The 22158-nt window shown below is 36.1% G+C and overlaps 1 protein-coding gene across 3 annotated transcripts in view; it reads left to right on the forward strand.

Moving 5' to 3' along the window:
• LOC123518106 overlaps positions 1–22158 on the forward strand; it is a 78095-nt gene that overhangs the window by 23269 nt on the left and 32668 nt on the right. For 2 of the 3 annotated variants that reach the window (XM_045278720.1, XM_045278722.1), the window contains exons 4-5: positions 5394–5477; positions 20192–20329. In XM_045278720.1, the coding sequence (XP_045134655.1) occupies positions 5394–5477; positions 20192–20329 (222 nt within the window). The remainder of the gene's footprint in view (positions 1–5393; positions 5478–20191; positions 20330–22158) is intronic. The other variant, XM_045278721.1, reaches the window with a different exon arrangement.

Raw genomic sequence — 22158 nt, forward strand, 5'->3', positions numbered from 1 at the left:
CCAATCGCACAAATTAAATTAATTATAATATTTTTTCGGTCTCGTTATAACAAAATCACGTAACTCTAACACGTGTAAATCGAGAGTTACCTGTATGGCTAAATCTACAGTAGCGACAATACTGAAGAAGACAGCTCATTAAAAGAGCTGATGTGGCGATTGGTGTGAAAAGGCAATTTAAGCGACCTGCAGCAGTGGAAGAAGTGAAAAAAAATGTTGATTGAATAAACCAAAGGCAGATGGCTGGTGGTTCTTTGTCAGAAGGTATAATTTGTGCGAAAGCTAGGCTGCTGGATCGTGATCTTATTTCTGATACTACATATGACTCCAATGATGATTTTAAAGCAAGTAAAGGGTGGTTTGTGAATTTCAAGAAAAGAACTGGAATTCATTCTGTTGTGAGGCACGGCAAGTCTGCAAGTCGGGAGTATACATATGCTATACGTCACTGTGTCACCAACTCCCACGATGGATGGTGGGAGCAACAGTGATTTCACGGTGTCCGATTCCGCCACCTCTCCCACGCTCCTTACTTCTACACCTCAGGTCTCTCGCCATGTTGCGGGGAGACAACTTTTGAATGAGAGTGGTATCAGAAGGGCTTTGGAATTTACAGTTTCTACAATAATAGAGAGTGAAGATGGTGATGTTCTGGGCTCTGATACGGATATAGGAACTTCTACTACTGAAGGGGAAGGCATTCCACCACCACCACCAGCAACTACTATTGTGTGTATTTTATATGTTTTTTTTTGCAAAACAAATACAGGTTGAACCCCGATTTAACGGCAAGCTCGGGGATTTGCCGTTGCCGTTAAATCGATTTTGCCGTTAAAGCCGATAAATACTAAAAATATAAGAAAATAATAGAAAATAAAAAGTTAGGTTAGGAGAAAACGAAAATTAATGTTCTTTCTGTGCAATAGTCAATGACAAACGCTTTTTCTTTTCACTTGGACCACTTTTTCCAAAGTCTGCAGGCCTTTTCGAAGCCATTTTGCCAAAATATATCACCGAACTAACAAAGACTAGGGCAAAAGTAAATCGTCTTCTCTCTATGCTGTCTAGGCGGGAAATAACGCTTGTGGCGGGAAACTGCACGTGGGTTGGAGCGGCACACCAGCGCCGGTACATCGGTGCGGCGGAATCGGTACTAGGCGATGCCGGTAAATGCCGAAATGCCGTTAAAGACAACACTATGTTCCCACCGGAAATTTTTGCCGTTAAACACGGGATTCCAGTAAATCGCGTGCCGTTAAAGCGGGGTTCAACCTGTATACAAATTAGATCACTTTGCGAACATTTTGATTGAGAGAGAGAGAGAGAGGATAAAATGGGCTCGTTTTCTATCACTTTAGCCAAGGCCACTGGACCCGATCGGACGCAAGGCCACGTACACCAATGATACCACCTCATTCAACCTGTGATATTTTGGTAACCATAACACCTAGATACTTCTGGTTTTTTGCATTACAAAGAGGAAGAGTTGCTTGTCGGCAGAACACCATTTGTTCTCACTATTTTATTGAATTTCTAAGTGTAATCAGTATGTGAATACAAGCTATTTTGTGTGTTTCTGGCTAAACCTCCCGATGAGAAAAATGTGTTAAATTGAGACATGTATCACACAGTACATCAATGGTGTTTACTGTACTTACACATGGGTGGGTACAAACTCCAAGTCTGCCAAGAACAGGAAGGACTACAAGAGGAGGAAGGTGACCTCAGCTTACAAGTCATAGGTCACTTCATACATAGACTCCATAAGTAAGGAATCTATGATGCCTCCCTCTCTGAACAGTGAACATAGACAATGGACCCTGCGGACCCAGAACATTTGCTTACTTTATACGCACATTTCTCAAAAATCTTATACAGTAATCGCCCGTGTATCCAGATCGCCACTATCCAGAATTCGCTATTATCCAGAGCTGCCCCCAAACATATTCAAAACTACCGCGCAAGCGATTCCTCGATCCTGCTAGGCGACAGCACTTCAGGCAGCGTCACACTAGCACTTTTTCCGTCGTCTTCAACGATTTCTGTTGTTTTTTTTACTGTTCCATCAATTCTTTCTGTCGTCTTGAGCCAGACAGAACACACCATTTTCTTCTAGAGTAAATTTTTAGTCAAATTAAGATTTATGGTTTCTAACCAAAACTTTTGTAATAAAATTTATTTTCTTGCTAATTGGAATGTTGCTATAATCTCAACTTAATATCATCTTCATAAGTAGATGTAAATGTATATATATATACAGTCAACCCTCAGCTATCACGATTTCAGCTATTGCGTTTTACTGCTATCACGCATCCATGAAAAGCTGCTAAAATTTCATTATTGCGACCTCAGATGCCTGCTATCGCGTGCCCAGACATGACGTCATGGGATATCTGAGCGCTCATTGGCCAAAACTGCCTTCCCACCAAGATGAAACACAGTCTCTGAGTGCGCGTCCTCCCCACTAGACAGTGATAGCCAGATGCTACCATTTTTTGTGCTTACAATGGCCACCAACCCTCCACGCTGTCCTCCTACCATCACCGAACGTAAACCAATGAGACAAGACAGAACCCTAGCTGTGAAATGTTGTTTATGAATTTATCAAATTTAATTGTTACCAATGGATTCTACAGTAATTAAAAAAAAAGCTAAAAATGAGAGATATTAGGAGTAAAATTTGTGGTTGCGACACCAATAACAATTTTCACCATTAGTTTTTCAATTCGGCTATTGCGTTTTTGGCTATGGCGCGGCTATTTTGGCCCCAATTGGGCACGATAGCTGAGGGTTAAATGTGTATATATATATATATATATATATATATATATATATATATATATATATATATATATATATATATATATATATATATATATATATATATATATATATATATATATATATATATATATATATATATATATATATATATATATATATATATTCCAGCCTAGCAGCGAAAAGTGGTTCAGTTGTTTGTTTACATTTCTCTGTGAGATGCTCCAAGGCAGAACTTCCAAGTAGCAAATGGCCAAGATGAGCTGCTCTTTCATTTATGAGTGGACAAAACTGTCTGAAATTTCTCATAAAGAGCATTAAAGGCCAAAAATAGCAACGAAAAAATAGCAGCAGCTGGCTGGGGGGTGAAGGGGCAGCCATGTTTGTTTACAGTTGACAAACGCGACAAAGAAAGTTGACAGAAAAGTACTAGTGTGACGTTGTCTTTACTGTTGTGTGTACAACCCACCACCCCTTGTACTGCTTATGTACCATTTTTTGTTCCAGATTATACATGTAATGTGCTTTCATTCATTGTTTACTTACTCATTTGGGTTATGTACATGTTTTTTTCTCAATTCATAAGGGGTTGGGAGAGAAAATTCCGTGTATCTGAGCATTTTGTGTATCCGCCAGGGCCTTGGCTGCTATAATCCGGATACGCGGGCAATTACTGTATATATATCTAACTTACACAAATTCCCCACCCCCAAAATATTTTACTCAGACTTTAGGGAGATGCAGGATTTATTTATTTGATTTTGTGGGATTTAAGATTTTGGGATTACTATTGTATCTCCAAAATCTTCAGACCCTAAATTTCCAGATGATATAGTTTATTTTTTTTATAAGTAAATACCCTTCCCATCAGGAAGCCAATTTTAAATGTCTTGTGTGGTTGTGTCATAGCCTGACTCACGCCCTACACAGTACGTGGTCAGGAGTCAAGTAGGGGAGGTGTGTCATTTACCTCTCTAATTTTTGCCTGACAGGTATAAGTTGACAAGAATTAGAATGAGAAACATCAAGAAGAGAAGACAACTAGAAACAAACAAACAAATGTATCGGTGTGAGACTTTTCAATTCTGGCCTCCCCTCTCCCTTCTGTCATTCGTGTTATCTCCCCCTCCAAGACCCTGCCTCACCCCATGCCTCACTGCCAGGCTTCTCCACCAACTCTATATCATAAGACTGTTATGATCTTTTCAAACACTTCTTTTTCTTACTGCCTTCATCATCACAACTTTACATGACATAGCTCTCACAATAACACTATTACAAAAAATTATGTTGAGACAGAGGTAGAAAGCTGTACCAGACAAACAATAAATACTTCACTATCATTATCTCACTTCAACACACTAATAATGACTCAGATAGTGTCCAATTCAGCAGTGAAACAGCAGATTGCCATGATGCTGCTGATGGCACCTTCCCAACCCTCACATTTTCTAGAGAAGCAGGTATCTTGTATGTTATCATTTTATCATGCTCCAGGAAGTCATTATTGTATACACAATCATTTAATGTGCTTTCATTCATTGTTTTCTTACCCATTTGGGTTATGTACATGTTTTTTTCTCAATTTATAAGGGGTTGGAAGAGGAAATTCTGCATATCCGGATATTTCGCGTATCTGCCAGGGCCTTGGCTGCTATAATCCGGATACGCGGGCAATTACTGTATTTCAAATGTTTTTTGCATATGAAAATATGTATATTGAAGATGTTCTGGTTCAACTGGCATGTTTCTAATGTAGTTTTCAGTGATTTTATGCACTTACTAGCTTTTTAGTTTTTGCAGTAAAAATATAAAAACTATTATTTCAGCATTTTACTACAGATATAATACAAATTTTGTTTTCATATTGTTTCTGCAAATGTGCATAAGGTTAACTGATGTACCAGGTTTGGTTTGAAATCAATATTCCAAATAGTTTTTGAAATCTGAGTATTTCTGTGTACAATCAGTACGGCGACCATTGGCCTCGCGTGTCAGCCGCCCACACAGCTGGCCTGGTTCATCACCTGTCAATAACCTTATTGATGTCTATGGAACAGATTAAAATTATTTATATTGTTTCATATGAGGAAAAGGGTTTCAAACTTGGAACAATTCGGACATGGAACAACATTCTATGCGCGTAAAGTTAACTGATGTACCAGTTTTGATTTGAAGTCAATATTCCAAATAGTTTTTAAGAAATGTTAGTTTTTCTGCGTATAGTCAGTACAGCAGTCACCGGCCTCCTATGTTGGCCATCCATGTAGCCGGCCTGGCTTGTCACCTGTCAGTAACCTTATTGATGTCTATGGAACACATTAAAATTATTTACTTTGTTTCCTATGGGGAAAACAGTTTCGAACTTGGAACAATTCAGACATGGAACAGCCATATGGAATGAATTATGTTTGATGTCTGAGGGTCCACTGTATATATATATATATATATATATATATATATATATATATATATATATATATATATATATATATATATATATATATATATATATATATATATATATATATATATATATATATATATATATATATATATATATATATATATATATATATGGATAGATAGACAGATTCTTTTTTTCTTTTCAGGACACAGTGGAAATCTATCTGGTGTGTGTGGTGTTTTATGGGTGCATTTTGGTGCCTCTCCAAGTGTATGCTGCTTGCCGCCAGGTTGGTCTTATCTTTTAGTAAATTCTACAAACAAATTTTGGGTTAAAAGTTACATTTATTTATTAAAGTAGATTATATATATTTATGTCTTGCCAATACCCCCACATGATGAGGCTTTCTTTCTGTGGATGTTATTAATGATTTAGCAGCATTCAGTATGATTTCTTGTTTGGTAAATATCTAGGAATGTTAGAAAGCTTGTGAAGTAATTAGGAAAGAAAAGGAATACAAGAAACATCAACTAGGAAAACAAAATATGCTCCATCACAACTTCTTTTCCAGAGAAAACCTATGTAGAAAAAAATTTTGAATATTCTATAGATCATGGAAATATGTGTGGTAATGTGAATAGCAGTGTAATTTAAAGTTATATGGAAAATATGGCATAAATTTGTTTGAGTGTCATGATTTTTTTTTCATATGTATTGTCTTTAGATATTAAACTATTTGCAGGTGTTTTCAGTTATGATGCCCTATAATCAGTTGATTACTAGTAAAAAAGAAAAAGATGTTTCTTTCATTTTGTAACTTTAATGAAGGTTCTTGTAACCCTTTTTTTTCCATTTAGAATCAGAGTTAACAATAACATCCCTTATATTTGGCAAGAGATTATATACTTTATATAATACCTATTCAGTCACATATTCTTTATCTAAGCTTGCCCTCACTCCCCTGTGTTGTATACCTTTCTGGTGCAATCACTGTAGAAGATAATTTTGATAGGAAGCATGTGGGGTATTCTTTAGCCATTCAATAACAGTTTGAAAACTGGGAAGCTTCCAGCAGATTCAAACTCAAATCAATGAGATCACCTTATCTGAGTGATGACGTCTCAACCACTGTTTCCTCAAATGTAAATCAAGTTATCTTTATATATATATATATATATATATATATATATATATATATATATATATATATATATATATATATATATATATATATATATATATATATATATATATATAGGGTATATATAGGCAGGAGTCTTTCTCCTATGCACGTTTCATTGAAGGTGATTGCTAGTTCTGCATTTGTTATTTTCTTTAAGATATTTTCTTTATATTTTATAGTTGTCCTTTTATCTTTTTCAAGTTTTTGTATGACTTCGCCGAAGCTAGTCATGTTGGCTAAATCGCGATTTCGGGTCTGGTGACCCTTCCTCAGTAGCGTATCTCTTCTGCTGGTGTCAGAGGAAATGGTGTGACCGGGCTGGGAGGGCTCTATCTATTCCTCCTCGGTGACTCGCTGGCAGCGCGTCCTCACTTGTGATTGGTTAGTGCACGGCAGCGGGGCCTGTTCAGCAGGCTCTGCGCGCACTGGGCAAGGCTTGAAGGTCGTCTGCCTGCTGATTCATTGCTGGGTTCGTGTCCTTGATGTAGAGGGCTTCTAATATTGCAAGGCGTCTTGAATCATTACAATTTGTTAAGATTTCAGTGTTTTCTTCTAAAGTTTTCCTGTTGATGGTCGTTCCATGGGTTTCTTGCATATGTTTTTTGGGTGCTCCAGATGCTAAGTGGAGTGTTAGTCGCTGGGAGAGTCGTGTTGTGGTCATCCCAATATAGGTTGGTTGGAGGAATTCACAGTTTCCTCTGTTGCATGTGAACCTATAGATGAGATGAGACTTCTGGACCCCAATACATCACTGAAGCTAACCATATATTACAAAACGAAGAAGACACAACATCTACTTAAAAACAACCCTTCAAAAGAAAAAGAGAGCCTCCAGAAGTCTCATCTCATCTTTAGGTTCACATGCAACAGAGGAAACTGAATTCCTCCAACCAACCTATATTGAGATGACCACAACACGACTCTCCTGGCGACTAACACTCCACTTATCTGGAACACCCAAAAAACATATGCAAGAAACCCATGGAACGACCATCAACAGGAAAACTTTAGAAGAAAACACTGAAATCTTAACAAATTGTAATGATTCAAGACGCCTTACAATATTAGAAGCCCTCTACATCAAGGACACGAACCCAGCAATGAATCAGCAGGCAGACAACCTTCAAGCCTTGTTTAGTGCGCGTAGAGCAAGAACTGTGCACCAGCCTGCTGAACAGGCCCCGCTGCCGTGCACTAACCAATCACAAGTGAGGACGCGGCCAGCGAGTCACCGAGGAGGAATAGATAGAGCCCTCCCAACCCAGTCACAGCATTCCCTCTGACACCAGCAGAAGAGATACGCTACTGAGGAAGGGTCACCAGACCCGAAATGGCGATTTAGCCAACATGACTAGCTTCGGCCAAGTCGTACAAAAACTTGAAAAATGATAAAAGGACAACTATAAGATATAAAGAAAATATCTTAAAGAAAATAACAAATGCAGAACTAGCAACCACCTTCAATGAAACATATATATATATATATATATATATATATATATATATATATATATATATATATATATATATATATATATATATATATATATATATATATACCATTTTTGTTGGCTCATAAAGCACATGAGCTCATAAGATGCACCATGTTTTGGCAGACATTGAAATAAAAAAAAGATAAATGAATGGATTGAAGCTCTGAATATAAGTGAAGGATTTCCCCTGACATTTGAAGACTTTCACAAGCATTTAGATCATTATTACATCTCAATATTTTGTATTTTAAAGACTTTAATATTTGCTAATAGCCTACGTACAAATCTTGTTGTGGGATATAAATATGTACCTGGACAGTCACTGAGAGGCTAATTTTTTTTTTTTTTTTTTTTTTTTCATAATTTTTTTCACATGTATGCAAGATAAGAATGTTAAAAGATAAGTGCAATTTTAATTGTATGGAAGTGTATCTTATCTTAAGGATTAATGGTATCATACTGTAAAGAAATTGGTGTAGCTTGCCTGTGTCAAGATCATGATCACTGATCGGTGATCGCATGTCTTATTTTGGTTTATGCAGTGCGTGGTGTATGGTCATTCAGACAAATTCTTCCTGACTGGTGTCATTCTAAGTGAATTATCAGCAAGTGTGATGTATTATATATTGTTACTCTGAAAGAAAGGTTTTTTGTAGTGTATTACCAATCATCACTTATTTACATGTGGGAGGATGTCAGGGGTTTGTTTTTGGAGCTTCTATTGCCATAGATTACCACCAACCACTGCCTCAATACTGAACCTTAAGACATAGACCCATTTCCTGAGACATCTTTTGGGGGAGAAAAGATGTGTCTTATGAGCCATCGAATACGATATATATATATATATATATATATATATATATATATATATATATATATATATATATATATATATATATATATATATATATACGTTTATATATATATATACGTTTATATATATATATACACAGGAGGAGGTAGCAGACACCTACCAAAACGATAAGTTACTCACTGCGTCACTACCTTCACCACTCACACCATAGTCAGTCACCATCTTCCTCTGAGCTTTTTCATTTGGCTAAATTAACATGTTTTTATTATTTGCCATTCTAAATACTAGAAGTGTATTTAAAGTAAAGGGAAAAGCAAGATATAATAAGAGAAAGCAAAAAATAATAAGAGAAAACAACAAAACAAAGAATACATAAACACAACACTCACTGCGTCACTGCTTTCACCACTCACACCACAGTCAGTCACCATCTCCCTCTGAGCTTTTCCACTTTATCAAAAATCCACTTATCAAAAATAACCCCACAGTATAAAAAGTAGACACTAGTAAAAAAATAAACGCAGGACGCCAATGTCTTAATTCACCCCTCACAAGCACATGCAGTTGCTGTCCACCTCCTAGTCAAGGACGTCATCATCCACCTGCGCCTCCTTTGCTTCCTCTGCTTCCACTGGATCGTCCACATCCTCTTTTGGTACTACATCTTCCACTGGTGTTTTCTTGAAAAACTGCAACATGGTGGTCTGTCACTTTTTCTTGGAAAATTCTTTTTGCATCACTGTGTAGCAGAGTGTGTCCATGGCAGCGTAGCTCCCACCTATCAGCCAGCTGCGGTACTCTCTAGCAAACAGTTTGAAATTGTGTCTGGCGATCAGTTTGAAAATGTGGTTGTGCCAAATCACGTATAAGCAAACCAATCGCGTGAATTTAATTAGTTATAATATTTTTTCTGTCGCATATTAACAAAAAACGCGTAAATTAAACACGCATAAATCAAGAGTTACATATATATATATATATATATATATATATATATATATATATATATATATATATATATATATATATATATATATATATATATATATATATATATATATATATATATATATATATATATATATATATATATATATATATATATATATATATATATATATATATATATATATATATATATATATATATATATATATATATATATATATATATATATACAGTATTTCCTAGTTATACGGTAGTTCTTTATCTGGTAAATTCACAGTTACGGTATTTTGAAATTACTACCCTAGATTCAATATACAGTAAGAAAAATTCACAGATATAGTATCCGTTTTTGTCATCCAAGAGGGCCCAGCGCAGGGGAGAAGGAGTGATGATGTCATCCACGCCACACCTCCCCGCCACTCACAGTACTGACTTTAACTTGACCACCCTTGGAGCCTGTTATCTCTTCCTGTCCCCCTATTTTTTAACTGCATTACATGTTACTTACATGCACTACCAATTAGATGAATAAATGGAATATTAAAGGGTCTATTGTAGTACAAATATATTCATAATAATTATGGCAAACATTTAAAGCCTATTACCAGCGGCAAACCATGCAGTAACTGAAAAAGGGCACAGATGGGCCTGGCAAGCCCACCATCAGAAAATGGTGGAAGTCATATAACATCAAGTACGCCTTAGATAACATCAAGTCATCTTGGGACAAAGTGAAGACGTCTACCATGAACTTGGCATGGAATAAAGTATGGCCAGAATGCGCATGACTTCCCAGGTTTCACTGAAGATGACATCAGTGCATTCAGAAATGACATAGTAAATCTGTGCCATAGGGCTGGCTTCGATGAAGTTGATAATGATGATGTTCAAGATCTTTTGGAAAGCCATGCTAAAGCTCTCTCAAATGATGAACTTATAGAGCTAGACAAGGCATCAGAGGAGGCAGAAAAAGAGGGAGACGAGGAAGAACCTGTATGTGGCTTGGACATCAAAACTCTTAGAGAATGTCTTGGTGGTATCGAAAAAACTCTGGAAACCCTGAGGGAACGTGACCCAAATACTGCCAGGAGAAGTAAAGTGGCTCATGACATAGAGAAAAGTGTCAAGATTTATCAAGAAATCTATGATGAAAAAACAAGAAAAACCAAACAGTCCTCCATCTACTCGTTCTTCAAGCCAGTCAGACATGCCATCCCTGCTACAGCTGGCCCTTCCACATCTGCTGCTGATGGTTCTACAGCTGGCCCTTCCCCATATCATCTTTCTTCAAACCAGTGAAACGTGCAAACCCTACTACAGCTGGCCCTTCCATATATGCTTCCGACAGTGCAGATGACGATGTCTTATCCTCATCTGCCCACTCAGCCGAAGATGAGTAAGGGCTGAAATCCCTACTGTCCCTTATTTAGCTTTGGGAGGGACATCATCTGATAGAATACATGACGTGTGAAAGGTAAATAAAAACATTTTCTGTTTATTTCTTTTGAGCAGTACTTTACATTTTTTTTTTCTTTTTATGACTATTTTCATGTATTTTCATTTCCGTAGACGTGCTGGAACGCATTCCCTATTATTACATGTTATAATGGGTTTGGTATACGGTAATTTTGATTTGCGGTAAGGTTTTCAGGAATGCATATGTACCATATGATGAGGACTTACTGTATATATATATATATATATATATATATATATATATATATATATATATATATATATATATATATATATATATATATATATATATATATATATACACACAGGCAACCCCCGCTTAACGAAGGTTCACACAACGAAATTTCGCTACATCGAAGGTTTCCTTTTACTACCATCTGCTCGTTTAATGAACACCAAATTCGCTTTAACAAAATTTTATCCAGGTAATTCAAGTCGACAGGCTTTTGAATACACCAGCGCCTCTTGTGGACAAAACGCACACCACTCACTCCCCCTAGTTCAAAACAATAACAGCGTCAGCAGCAGCACGTCTTCCCTCGCTCAACTTACCACCAAAACGCCCTGCAATGTCGCCTAGCGTTGCTAAGACCAGGAAGTCTCTTACTCTCGAAGTGAAGCTGGATATTATTCACAAACACGAGAGGCGAGAAAACTAATAGCTTTGCTTCCCACCATAGCTTGACTCCATCTACTGTCTACCATCTTCAGGTCAGCAGACTCTATTAACCCTTTCGCGCCGGATGTTAAAAAAGCCCGCCTGTATGATATACGGGTGGTAGTACCGCACGCCCGAGCGCGGGAAACTCGTGCAAGCTTGTCATACTTGTCGTCTTTGTGTATTATGTTGCTATCTTTTAGTCACTATATCACCTTCGAAGAGGAAAGTGGACGCTTCTCTCTTTGGAGAAGAGAGAGAGAGAGAGAGAGAGAGAGAGAGTGTGTGACATTTGCTAATATTTTAGACACAAGCGGGACGCATGTAGTTTATCTTCGAGAGGAAGAGGGGAGGGAGGGAAGGAGAGGAAGGAGGGAGAGAGAGAGAGAGAGAGAGAGAGAGAGAGAGAGAGAGAGAGAGAGAGAGGTTAGAAAATTTTTTGTTTTGTATTGTGTGTGTGTGTGTGTGTGTGTGTGTGTGTGTGTGTGTGTGTGTGTGTGTGTGTGTGTGTGTGTGTGTGTGTGTGTGTTTTCACGAATGTTACAAGGTGGGATGCATGTAACTTATCTTTCGAGAGGGAGAGGGGAAGGGAGGGAAGATGGGGAGGGAGGAAAGGGAGATGGGGAGGGAGGGAATGGAGAGAGAGAGAGAGAGAGAGAGAGAGAGAGAGAGAGAGAGAGAGAGAGAGAGAGAGAGATGGGAACAGTCTATGCCATTGGGTAATTTTAGACACAAGGCGGGACGCATGTAGCTTATCTTTAGTGATTGGTGGAGACAAGGATGGTGGGAGGAGCACTAGGATTTCAAGGAAAGTATACAGCGTGTGTAGTTGGTATCCAACACACTATACGGGACAACTGAACTGAAGAAAGCTCAGAAAAGAAATATGACGTCTACGTAGGCGTCACCGTATATGCTACTGGGGCTTCATGACGCCTACATAGGCGTATTGAAGGGGTTAAGAAGGTTGGTGAGATCATAATCTTCCTTGCAAGCTAAAAGAACCACCTGAACTCGTGACTCTGCAATGGATAAAATGGAAAACCTTGTGAAAATGTGGTACATAAGTTTTGTATGTGGTACAATGATGCATCCTTTGTTTACATTCCACAGGTTGCCAGCTAGCATATTTCCCACTACACTCTCCCTCCCTTCATAAATTTAAGATCATCAACATTATAAAGTTACATACATACATTAGGGTACATTATAATGACTTAGTCTTAAATCAAACTGCTTAAATGTTTAACTTCATAATTTGATAATAGTAATTACTAATGATAGTTATTATAATAATAATAATTACTAATTAAATACCGCAGTATTTCATTAGTAATTCACTGTCACTCAGTGCCACGGAGTTGAGGTTATCCTCATGGCATGAGCGTATATGAATACTAAGATATGAAATCCATTATAGCAGGCAATAGAGGAATGGAAACATAAATATAATATCGTAGTGAAAGCAACACATAAGCTAAAAGGGTCACAAAAAGAAGAAGCGGCCGAGTCGCCGTGAGTCTCCGCCTCGTCTGTGGCCAATGTCATCTCTGCTTTATTTTTTATATTCCATGTAAGATTTCACTTTATGCATTACAAAACAATCCTTTCTTGGGGGCAAGGTTTGTAAAAAGCTAATAGAAATGTTGTTTTGTGAACATAAATGCATATATAAGACGGTAACACCACCTCGAGAGGTGGTGTTCCCAGCAACCTCAAAGCAACCTCGTTACCGTCCCTCCAAGCGATCATGGATGCCATTTTGCGGCAGGAGGTTTCTCTGACGTTAAAGTTTCTTGGATCTAGCTCCTGGCAGCCAATGAGCACTTTTAGGGGGGCTACCAACCTCCACCCGCCAACAGCAACGAATCTTTGTGGATGCTATTTTACGAAGGTTGGTATGTGAGCAGGAGGTTCCTATGGAGGTTGTCTCTACCAACATAGACAACAACCAGCTTCTTGGATCCGGCCCCAGGAGCGCTAGAAACAGAGACGGGGAGCCAGCCAATCACAGTGAAGCTGCCGCGTTCGGTCCCTCACCCAGCAAATTCGAACCCAGAAAATTTGCTAAAATGGATGTGGTTGTACGTTATGTGGACTTTTTGGTCTAACTTTATATTGTACGTTAAACTGGAAATTCGTTAGACGAACATTCGTTAAGTGGAGTATTACTGTATATATATATATATATATATATATATATATATATATATATATATATATATATATATATATATATATATATATATATATATATATATATATATATATATATATATATATATATATATATATATATATACAGTAGGCGAATCAAGTGGCTCCCTGGTGACGTCAGACCTCTCTCTAAACCTATCAGAACTCAGTGTAAGAGTTCCCTTCAGCCATTTTATTTGTACTACCCTCTGTTCTGCTAGTGTGGGAACAAATTTTGGCAATTTACTGCCAATATGGCCTTTTCCAGCTCAACAGGCGGTACCGGTTGAGGTAAGGAGAACGGTGGTGGTGGGAAGGACAAAAGTGGGCAAAGAAAATGGGTGGGAAAAACGTGAGTTACAGCCTTTATATCATGTCTTATTAGCTTTATTTATTGTTTATTGGTCTGTTTTGTACATGTATTCTAATATGTGAAGGCAAAAGATTTTATTTCAGCTCGAAAGATGGTATTTTAGGGGTCAAAGGAGGGACTTTGGCAATGACCAAAGACTGATTGAGTCATTTTTTAGGCAATTTATATGGTATAAAGAACTCGTGCTTGGCGAAATTCATATTTGGTGGTAGTTTCGCCAGACTAATTAATTCGCCAAGTGCGGAGGCTTACTTTATGTATTTATGATATATATATATATATATATATATATATATATATATATATATATATATATATATATATATATATTAATTTCTGAAATTAACCCAATTTGTAAGTAAGTAAGTAAGTTTATTTGGATTCTTCATGTGCATTACAGGCATAGTATAAAACCACTGAATGTACATAGATATTTCCTCCAGGATGACCAACTAAAGTTTAACAACTTATTTCCAGTAGGGTCCCTTTTTCTATCCAGCAAGATGGGGCAGACAGCACAGGAGTCATTATACATATAGAAATGGCACACAGTAATACTAAATCTAAGACTTATTTACCTACTCTTCCATAAAATTAACAGTAAAGCCTAAATCTACATTCTAAGACAGTCATGGTTAAAAATAAACATAGTCATTTGATTCAGCAGCTCTTTCTTCATCCTGTAAATATTTCCTGAGAGCTACTTTGAACAGGTGTTTGGATTTTATGATTTGTAGGTTTTTTGGTAATGAGTTCCAGTCTCTAATGGCTGTGTGATAGAATGTATGTGCTGAGGGACCCTGTGCGATTGACATACAAAAGTTCAAATCATTATTTCTTGTCCTAATTGTATTGGTATCTGTTTTCCTTTGGAAGTGTTCTGCAAGATATGTTGGTCCTCTGTTGTTATGAATATTGTGTGCGTGGCTTAATTTTAATTCTTTTACCCTATTCTTAACACTAAGCATATTTACTTGTTTTCTCTCCGCTTGTCCTATATGAGATCTGGGGTCTAAGCCTAAAATAAATCTAATAATCTTGTTTTGACATATTTGTAGTTGTTTCTTAGATCTACTTGTCAGTCCAGAGTACCAAGAGGAGCATGCATAATCAAAATGAGGTTGAATTAGGGCGCTACATAAGGTTTTCTTAATTTTCTTATCAAGGTCCTTTGCTTGTCTGTACATGAATTTTAACCTTGCATTTATCCTCTTGATAATCTGTGTACAGTTTAGCTCTCCTGAGACATACTGATCCAAAAGAACTCCTAAGTATTTTACTGATTTTACACCATTTAATTCCTGACCCAGACATGTTATATTAAAATCATCTACATTTTTTAGTTTTGTTTTTGATCCCACTAACATAATTTCCGTTTTTCCTAAATGCAGAGACAGCTTGTTATTTATCATCCAGGTGTTACATGATTCCAGTTCTTTACTTAGTCTATTTTTAATAATATCTACATCCTTGTGTGGAACAATCAAAATGCTGTCATCTGCATATAGCAACAGTTTACATGAGACACTGATTTTCATGTCATTTACATAACACAGGAACAGTAGTGGACCTAAAATGCTCTCTTGTGGTACCCCAGCAATGTTCATCAATTTTCACGATTTGGCTTCTTCCACTTAGATAAGAGTAAAACCATTCCACTGACTCTACACCCATTGCTTTTAATTTTTCACACAAGATATGGTGGTCAACAGTATCAAATGCTTTTTGCAGATCCAGGAGAGCTAAGCCCGTATACATCCCTTTTGACATATTAGTTTTTAGTAAGTCTAGTAAATGAGTCAGACATGTATCTGTGGAATGACTGTCTCTAAAACCTGATTGAAATTCATAAATGATATTGTTTTCTTTTAGGTAATTCGATAACTGATCATATATAGTTCTTTCTAGTACTTTAGATATTATATTAAGGATACTGACTGGTCTGTAGTTACTTACTTCTTGCCTGTTACTCTTTTTGTACAGTGGTTTTACTCTAGCTTCTTTGAATCCTTGTGGCACTTCATTTGTATATATTGACTTATTGATAATGTGAGTTATTGGACCTTTTAGTATTGGTGCTCCATCTTTTATATACCTCGCTGGTATACAGTCTAAACCGGTACTTTTATTTATTTCTAGTTTCTTTAGTAAATTGAATACATAATCTTCAGTTGTCCCAGTAAGTTTGAACTTATTTTCTATAAGTCCTTTGGATCTGTAGTAGTTTTGAAATTATAAGAGTCCGTAGTGAAAATCCTATCCGCATATGGCAATTTACTAACCAACTTTGATGCTATGGTTGTAAAGAATTTGTTAAAGTATGATGCTATTTTCTTTCCGTCAAAACATAGTTCTTCCTCAATTTTAAGCACTGTTTTGTATCTTCTTTTGATTTTCCAGAATAACCTAAATTTTTGAGCCGTTGCCATAATTTCTTGCTATTGTTATAGTTTTCTTGTATTTTATCGGAGATATATGTAGATTTTATCTTTCTTATATTTTGTTGTAGTTTGTTTCTTGATTTGCAGAATTTGTCATATTTATCTTTGCTGTTTTTATCCTTTTTATATTCACCTAAAAGTCTATCTCTTTCTTTAATCATGTCTAGCACTTGCGGAGTTATCCATGGTTCGGTTCTTTGTTTAATTCTAATTTCTTTTACCGGAGCTACCTTGTCAATTACTTTAATTAAAATGTTTTTAAAATTGTTCCATGCTTCATCGACTGTTTCTGCCTCATAAACATTGTTCCAGATTTGGCTCCCTAATTCCTCATTGAATATCTGTGCATCATATGTTTTCATTGATCTGATCTTGATACTCTTATGACTATTTATACATGCCTTCACTGTCTTTCTAGTACAGTATATTACATAGTGATCACTAATTCCTATTGGCAGTACTCCCTGTTGACTAATTTTTTCAGGTTTACTACATATTATATGGTCTAAAATAGCTGATGATTTACCAGTTTCCCTGGTCACCTCACTTATTAGTTGTTCCATACCAAACATTTTCATGAAGTTTACATACCTTTTGTACAGTTGCCCTATTCTCTTAAGAAAACATATATTCATATCACCCTGAATTATCACTTCATCCTCTTGGGAAAATTTTGTAACATTTTCTTCTAGCAAATCTAAGAAATTATTTTGCTGCGGAGGTCTGTAGCAACAACCAACAATAATAGGTCTTGTCTTTGGCAAAAGTACTTCACACCAAATAACTTCAAGTCCATCAGTGTCTATATCATTCCTCTGGTTGAAGGTTAAACATGATTTTATATACATACACACTCCTCCTCCATTCCTATTTCTATCTTTTCTTATTACCTGGTATCCACTAATTTCTATTTCATTGTTGGTAACTGAATCGTCAAGCCAAGTTTCTGAAATGCACATTACTGCCGCATTAGTTTTAAGTGCCAATACATGTGAAGACTGTAGGCAGTTTTGTGCCCAGTTAGTAAGACTGAGTGGGGACAGAAGTAAGTACTAATTAGTGAAACTGAGATGAACTGTGGGAATGAGTAAGAACAATCCTTAAGATTGATAAATTGATTGAGACTGAGATTGAGAATGGAATTATTCAAGAGTGTTAAGATAGACTGAGGAAGGATGGAGTGAATACTATGTAATGAGAGAGAGAGAGAGAGAGCGAGAGAGCAAGGTATCACTCCATTGTCCCTATGTCTTGGACAGATAAGGGAAGGGGACGTGATAGGGAGGGAGGTCTGAAACACAACAAATCCAGGGAGAGATAAGGAACATAATGTGAAATAGTGAGAGGAATGGAGTTCATGAAATGGAAAGAAAGTACATAGGGAAAGGAAGTGGAAGGAAGGTTAAGGAGGAGTATGGAAGTACAGGGAGAAAGTTGATAATGAATATAAACAGGAAGGGTGCAAAATATAGGGAGAGAAGTAGTGGAGAATAAATATTCCCTTTCCTATCCCATATTCCCTTTTGTGCTTCCCTGATCCATCTCCTTTCTTGTTCTACTCCCTCCATTTTCTTGCCAACTTTACTCCCCTTCAGTTACAGCTGCTACAGCATTCTTGAAATGTACATTTGTTTTCCTTATTTTGTTATATCTTTTTCTTGCCAACTTTACTGCCTTTCTCCAATTACAGCTGCTTCAACATTCTTCAAATATACATTTTTTTACCTTATTTTGTTATATCATATATATATATATATATATATATATATATATATATATATATATATATATATATATATATATATATATATATATATATATATATACTATGTTTTCCTCTTCTCTCTTTTTTTTCCTCTCTGAAGCTTTGTGTCTCAGATACATTGCCCTTTGTATTACTGTGATATGTATGAAAAATATCTTTTTTCTAGAATTACTGTTGCAGATATAGAGATGAAAGAAATGTGCATTGCATCAGCAACTGCAATCATTGACATTTTAATATTCACGATCTTATCCAAAACTGCATCTTATGAGAAGTGCATATCCAGCTCAGCATCTGCATTCAAAAGTTAGTACTTTATGCATTACTAATGCATTGTTGTCATGGATTATCCTCTTGATCTTGCACAGCACTTTAGGCAAATTTTGTCAATTAGCTTTTTTGAAAAAAAGACGTCTCAAAACATTGCAATGAAACAAACCATACTAAACATCTGTTCCAGAGAAACAAATGACAAGCATGTTCTCATGCTGTGAACCCTCCTTGCCTGCTTTACTCATGGCGCTGCAGGTCTCGTCCACATATTAACTCAATGCACCTCACATGACTCATATGCTGAATCATTTCATGGGTCTCCATTGCAGATATGCTGAGTCTGCTCTCATTAATCATTAAACCATATATGCAGTGTTACTAAAAAAGTATTTCAATAAATAATTTATGTAATATTGCTATCACTAATCATGTACTTTGTCAGTGGTGGGATTTAAAATTTTTAAGAACAGGATTTGTCACTACAGGTCTCACTAACAACAGATTATCTCACTACCTCAGTCTCTAACAGCAAACCATACTGGCAGGTCCGATATACATTCAAAAGTTGATCCTTGGGTTGCCACATGCTATAGTCTAACAAGTGAAATTACTAATTCTAGCTATGAATGCTTGAGATGGAAAGTGGGTGTGGCTTCACAATGGTCTCCAGCTATAAATGGCAGCGTCACTCGTATATATATGCACTTCTGCTGAGCCACACCCGGAAATGTTGAACCAGCCAACCAATCAGTAGCCGTCAGGGGCTTGTGTTGCCTTCCAGAGATAGGTGTTGCAGGCCCTCTGGGCTTCTGCCACAACTTGTAGCAAGAAGACACAGAAATATACAGACAATCATTACTACACCACATGGCTAAGTAGCTCTGTGGCAAAAATTGATAAAAGCAAAGTGAAAAATTATTACAGAAGATGGCTGGTTTTAATTGTCTTTTATCATGAAAAGCCAATAACAGATGGGTCTACCATAATAAGTTAAAAGCAAAAGGTGTCCAATGGCAGAAAAATTTAAAATCCTTGAATTAAGCTTGCAACCAGTTCTCAGGATTAATTAAATTCCAAGAACAGGTTCATGCAAACTGGCTCAATCTGACCACTGTGCTTTGTAGAAAATGTCCTCCTTTGCTTTGTTCATGTTGAAGACCTGCTGTTGTGTGTGTTTGTGTGTGTATGTCTGGAAAGTATCATCTGTTTTCTTTTTGTCAGTTGGAAACCAACTGTAAATAGTCTATGACACTTCGTGGGAAAAGAGGTTCACACGAGAGTACAAAGTTATGTTAATTTCTGAGTGTCCCAGCTTTTGTTTTTTATAGATAAATTTATTTTCATGATTTAGTTTTCATATGATGCTGGTCTTTATTGCAGTCATTGTTCATGATGCTGCTGCTACTACTGGCTAAGGGTTGGGCCATCACCCGAATGATGCTTACCCGTCGACTCCTACTGTTTGCCCTGTGGGGCCTTTACTCCATCCTTATCTTAACCCTATACTTCTGGAACATGGTGAGTTCATGGGAAACTAAGAAAGAGAATTAGAAGGAATAGCCAAATCTGTAAAGCACTTACAGAAATTAGAATTTAGAAAATATAATGATTGAAATTTTACATAGTAAATGTGGCAGTGAGTAGTAGTTTATTTTATTTATTCTTTATTTTATTACTTCTTTTATACTAAATATTATTAAATGATATCCATCAGAAGGAGCACCTGAGAATCAAATTTCTAACAGGACACTTAGACATAAATGCTACTATTTACAATATATATATATATATATATATATATATATATATATATATATATATATATATATATATATATATATATATATATATATATAACCATCAAGACCTAAATGAATGTTAGTCATCATTGTCTTCCTACAGAGATGGATGTTGCAATCAAGAATCCAGCTTCACAAATATAATTCTACAAGCTCCATAAAACATACAGAGTTAACAGTTTTGCAAATGCAAACTATTTTATTCATCTTCATTAAAACCCATTAACAAGTTATGAATTAATTAATGCAATCAATCAATTTATTTATGATTTTCCATATACAGTGGAATCTTGAGTTATGAGCACCCTGACTTATGAGTACTCCAAGATATGAGCCATTGCTTGGTTGATTTTTGTCCTTCACTTTCAAAATTCAAGTTACAAATTAGCTCCAGGTATACTGCTGCTAGTTAGCAGAACAAACACTCAGCATCTGCCCTCCAAAGCATTCAGTTTTATTTTTCGCTGTGGAAACACTTACTGTGTTGTGCTACTGTTTTGTGCCGTTATTTAACCAAATTTCTTGTGTCTGACCATGTATCCTAAACAAGTGAGTGGAAAGGACAGTGCAGAGAAGAAAAGCAGATGATGTATACTGAATTAGAACATGAAATCATTGAAAAACATGAATAAGGTGTTAAATAAAAAGAAAAATTGTAGCAGTGAATTGTTGCATTAAGAGTGTAATGAGTAAGTTAAGTTCATTGATTAAGGAAGAGGGTTTATGGCAAACAAAAGTGACTGGAAAAAGCACAAAAAAAAAAAAATTATCATCTCCTCTGCTTGGCTCCTACATCTTCCATCTTCCACCTCCATTAGCATCTTCCGTTAACCAAGTCATCTGATCTCTAAGGTGAATGTACTTTAAAGAAACAGTTTATTTTTTTGCTTTCTTTTTTTTTTATGCTTTACTTTTATATTTCTATACATTATTTATTATTCATAGATACCCCTTTCTTACCTAAAAAATTTGTAAGATAAAAATGGGCTGTTTTTGGGAGGCTGGAATGGATTAATGGCATTTCATTTTATTTCAATGTGGAAAAATTTATTGAGTTACAAGCTAATTGAGATATCAGTTATATCAGATTTAATTAAACTCTTAAATCACTATACCACCATATTTCCTCATCACAGAGATTTTAAGTTATATCACCTGAAACTACTCTTACTGTAGCCCTGTAATCACATATGAAACTACAGTACAGTAATCCACTGCTTTATAATGGTTCACCTATGGCGGCCTCAGTGCATCACGCACTTTTATTAATATTCATTATAAATTTATATCACATTTTCCTAGGTACCTCACAGGTTTCTGTGGCCGATCAAAATTTAGATATTTATAGAATTGGATGGTTTTTGTTGAAAAAGCATTTTCCAGCATAAAAAATGATAAATTAATGATTCTAGATAAAAATATAGTTCAGTAATGTACTTTAAACATTAATTTAAAGATGTTTAACAAACCATGTTGTGTACTGCAAATGGCTAAAAAAGGAATCCCTTATACTGTATGGATGAGGAAGCTTGGATGGCTTCTTCTCAG

The sequence above is a fragment of the Portunus trituberculatus genome, chromosome 43, assembly GCF_017591435.1.
Source record: "Portunus trituberculatus isolate SZX2019 chromosome 43, ASM1759143v1, whole genome shotgun sequence".
NCBI lineage: Eukaryota > Metazoa > Arthropoda > Malacostraca > Decapoda > Portunidae > Portunus > Portunus trituberculatus.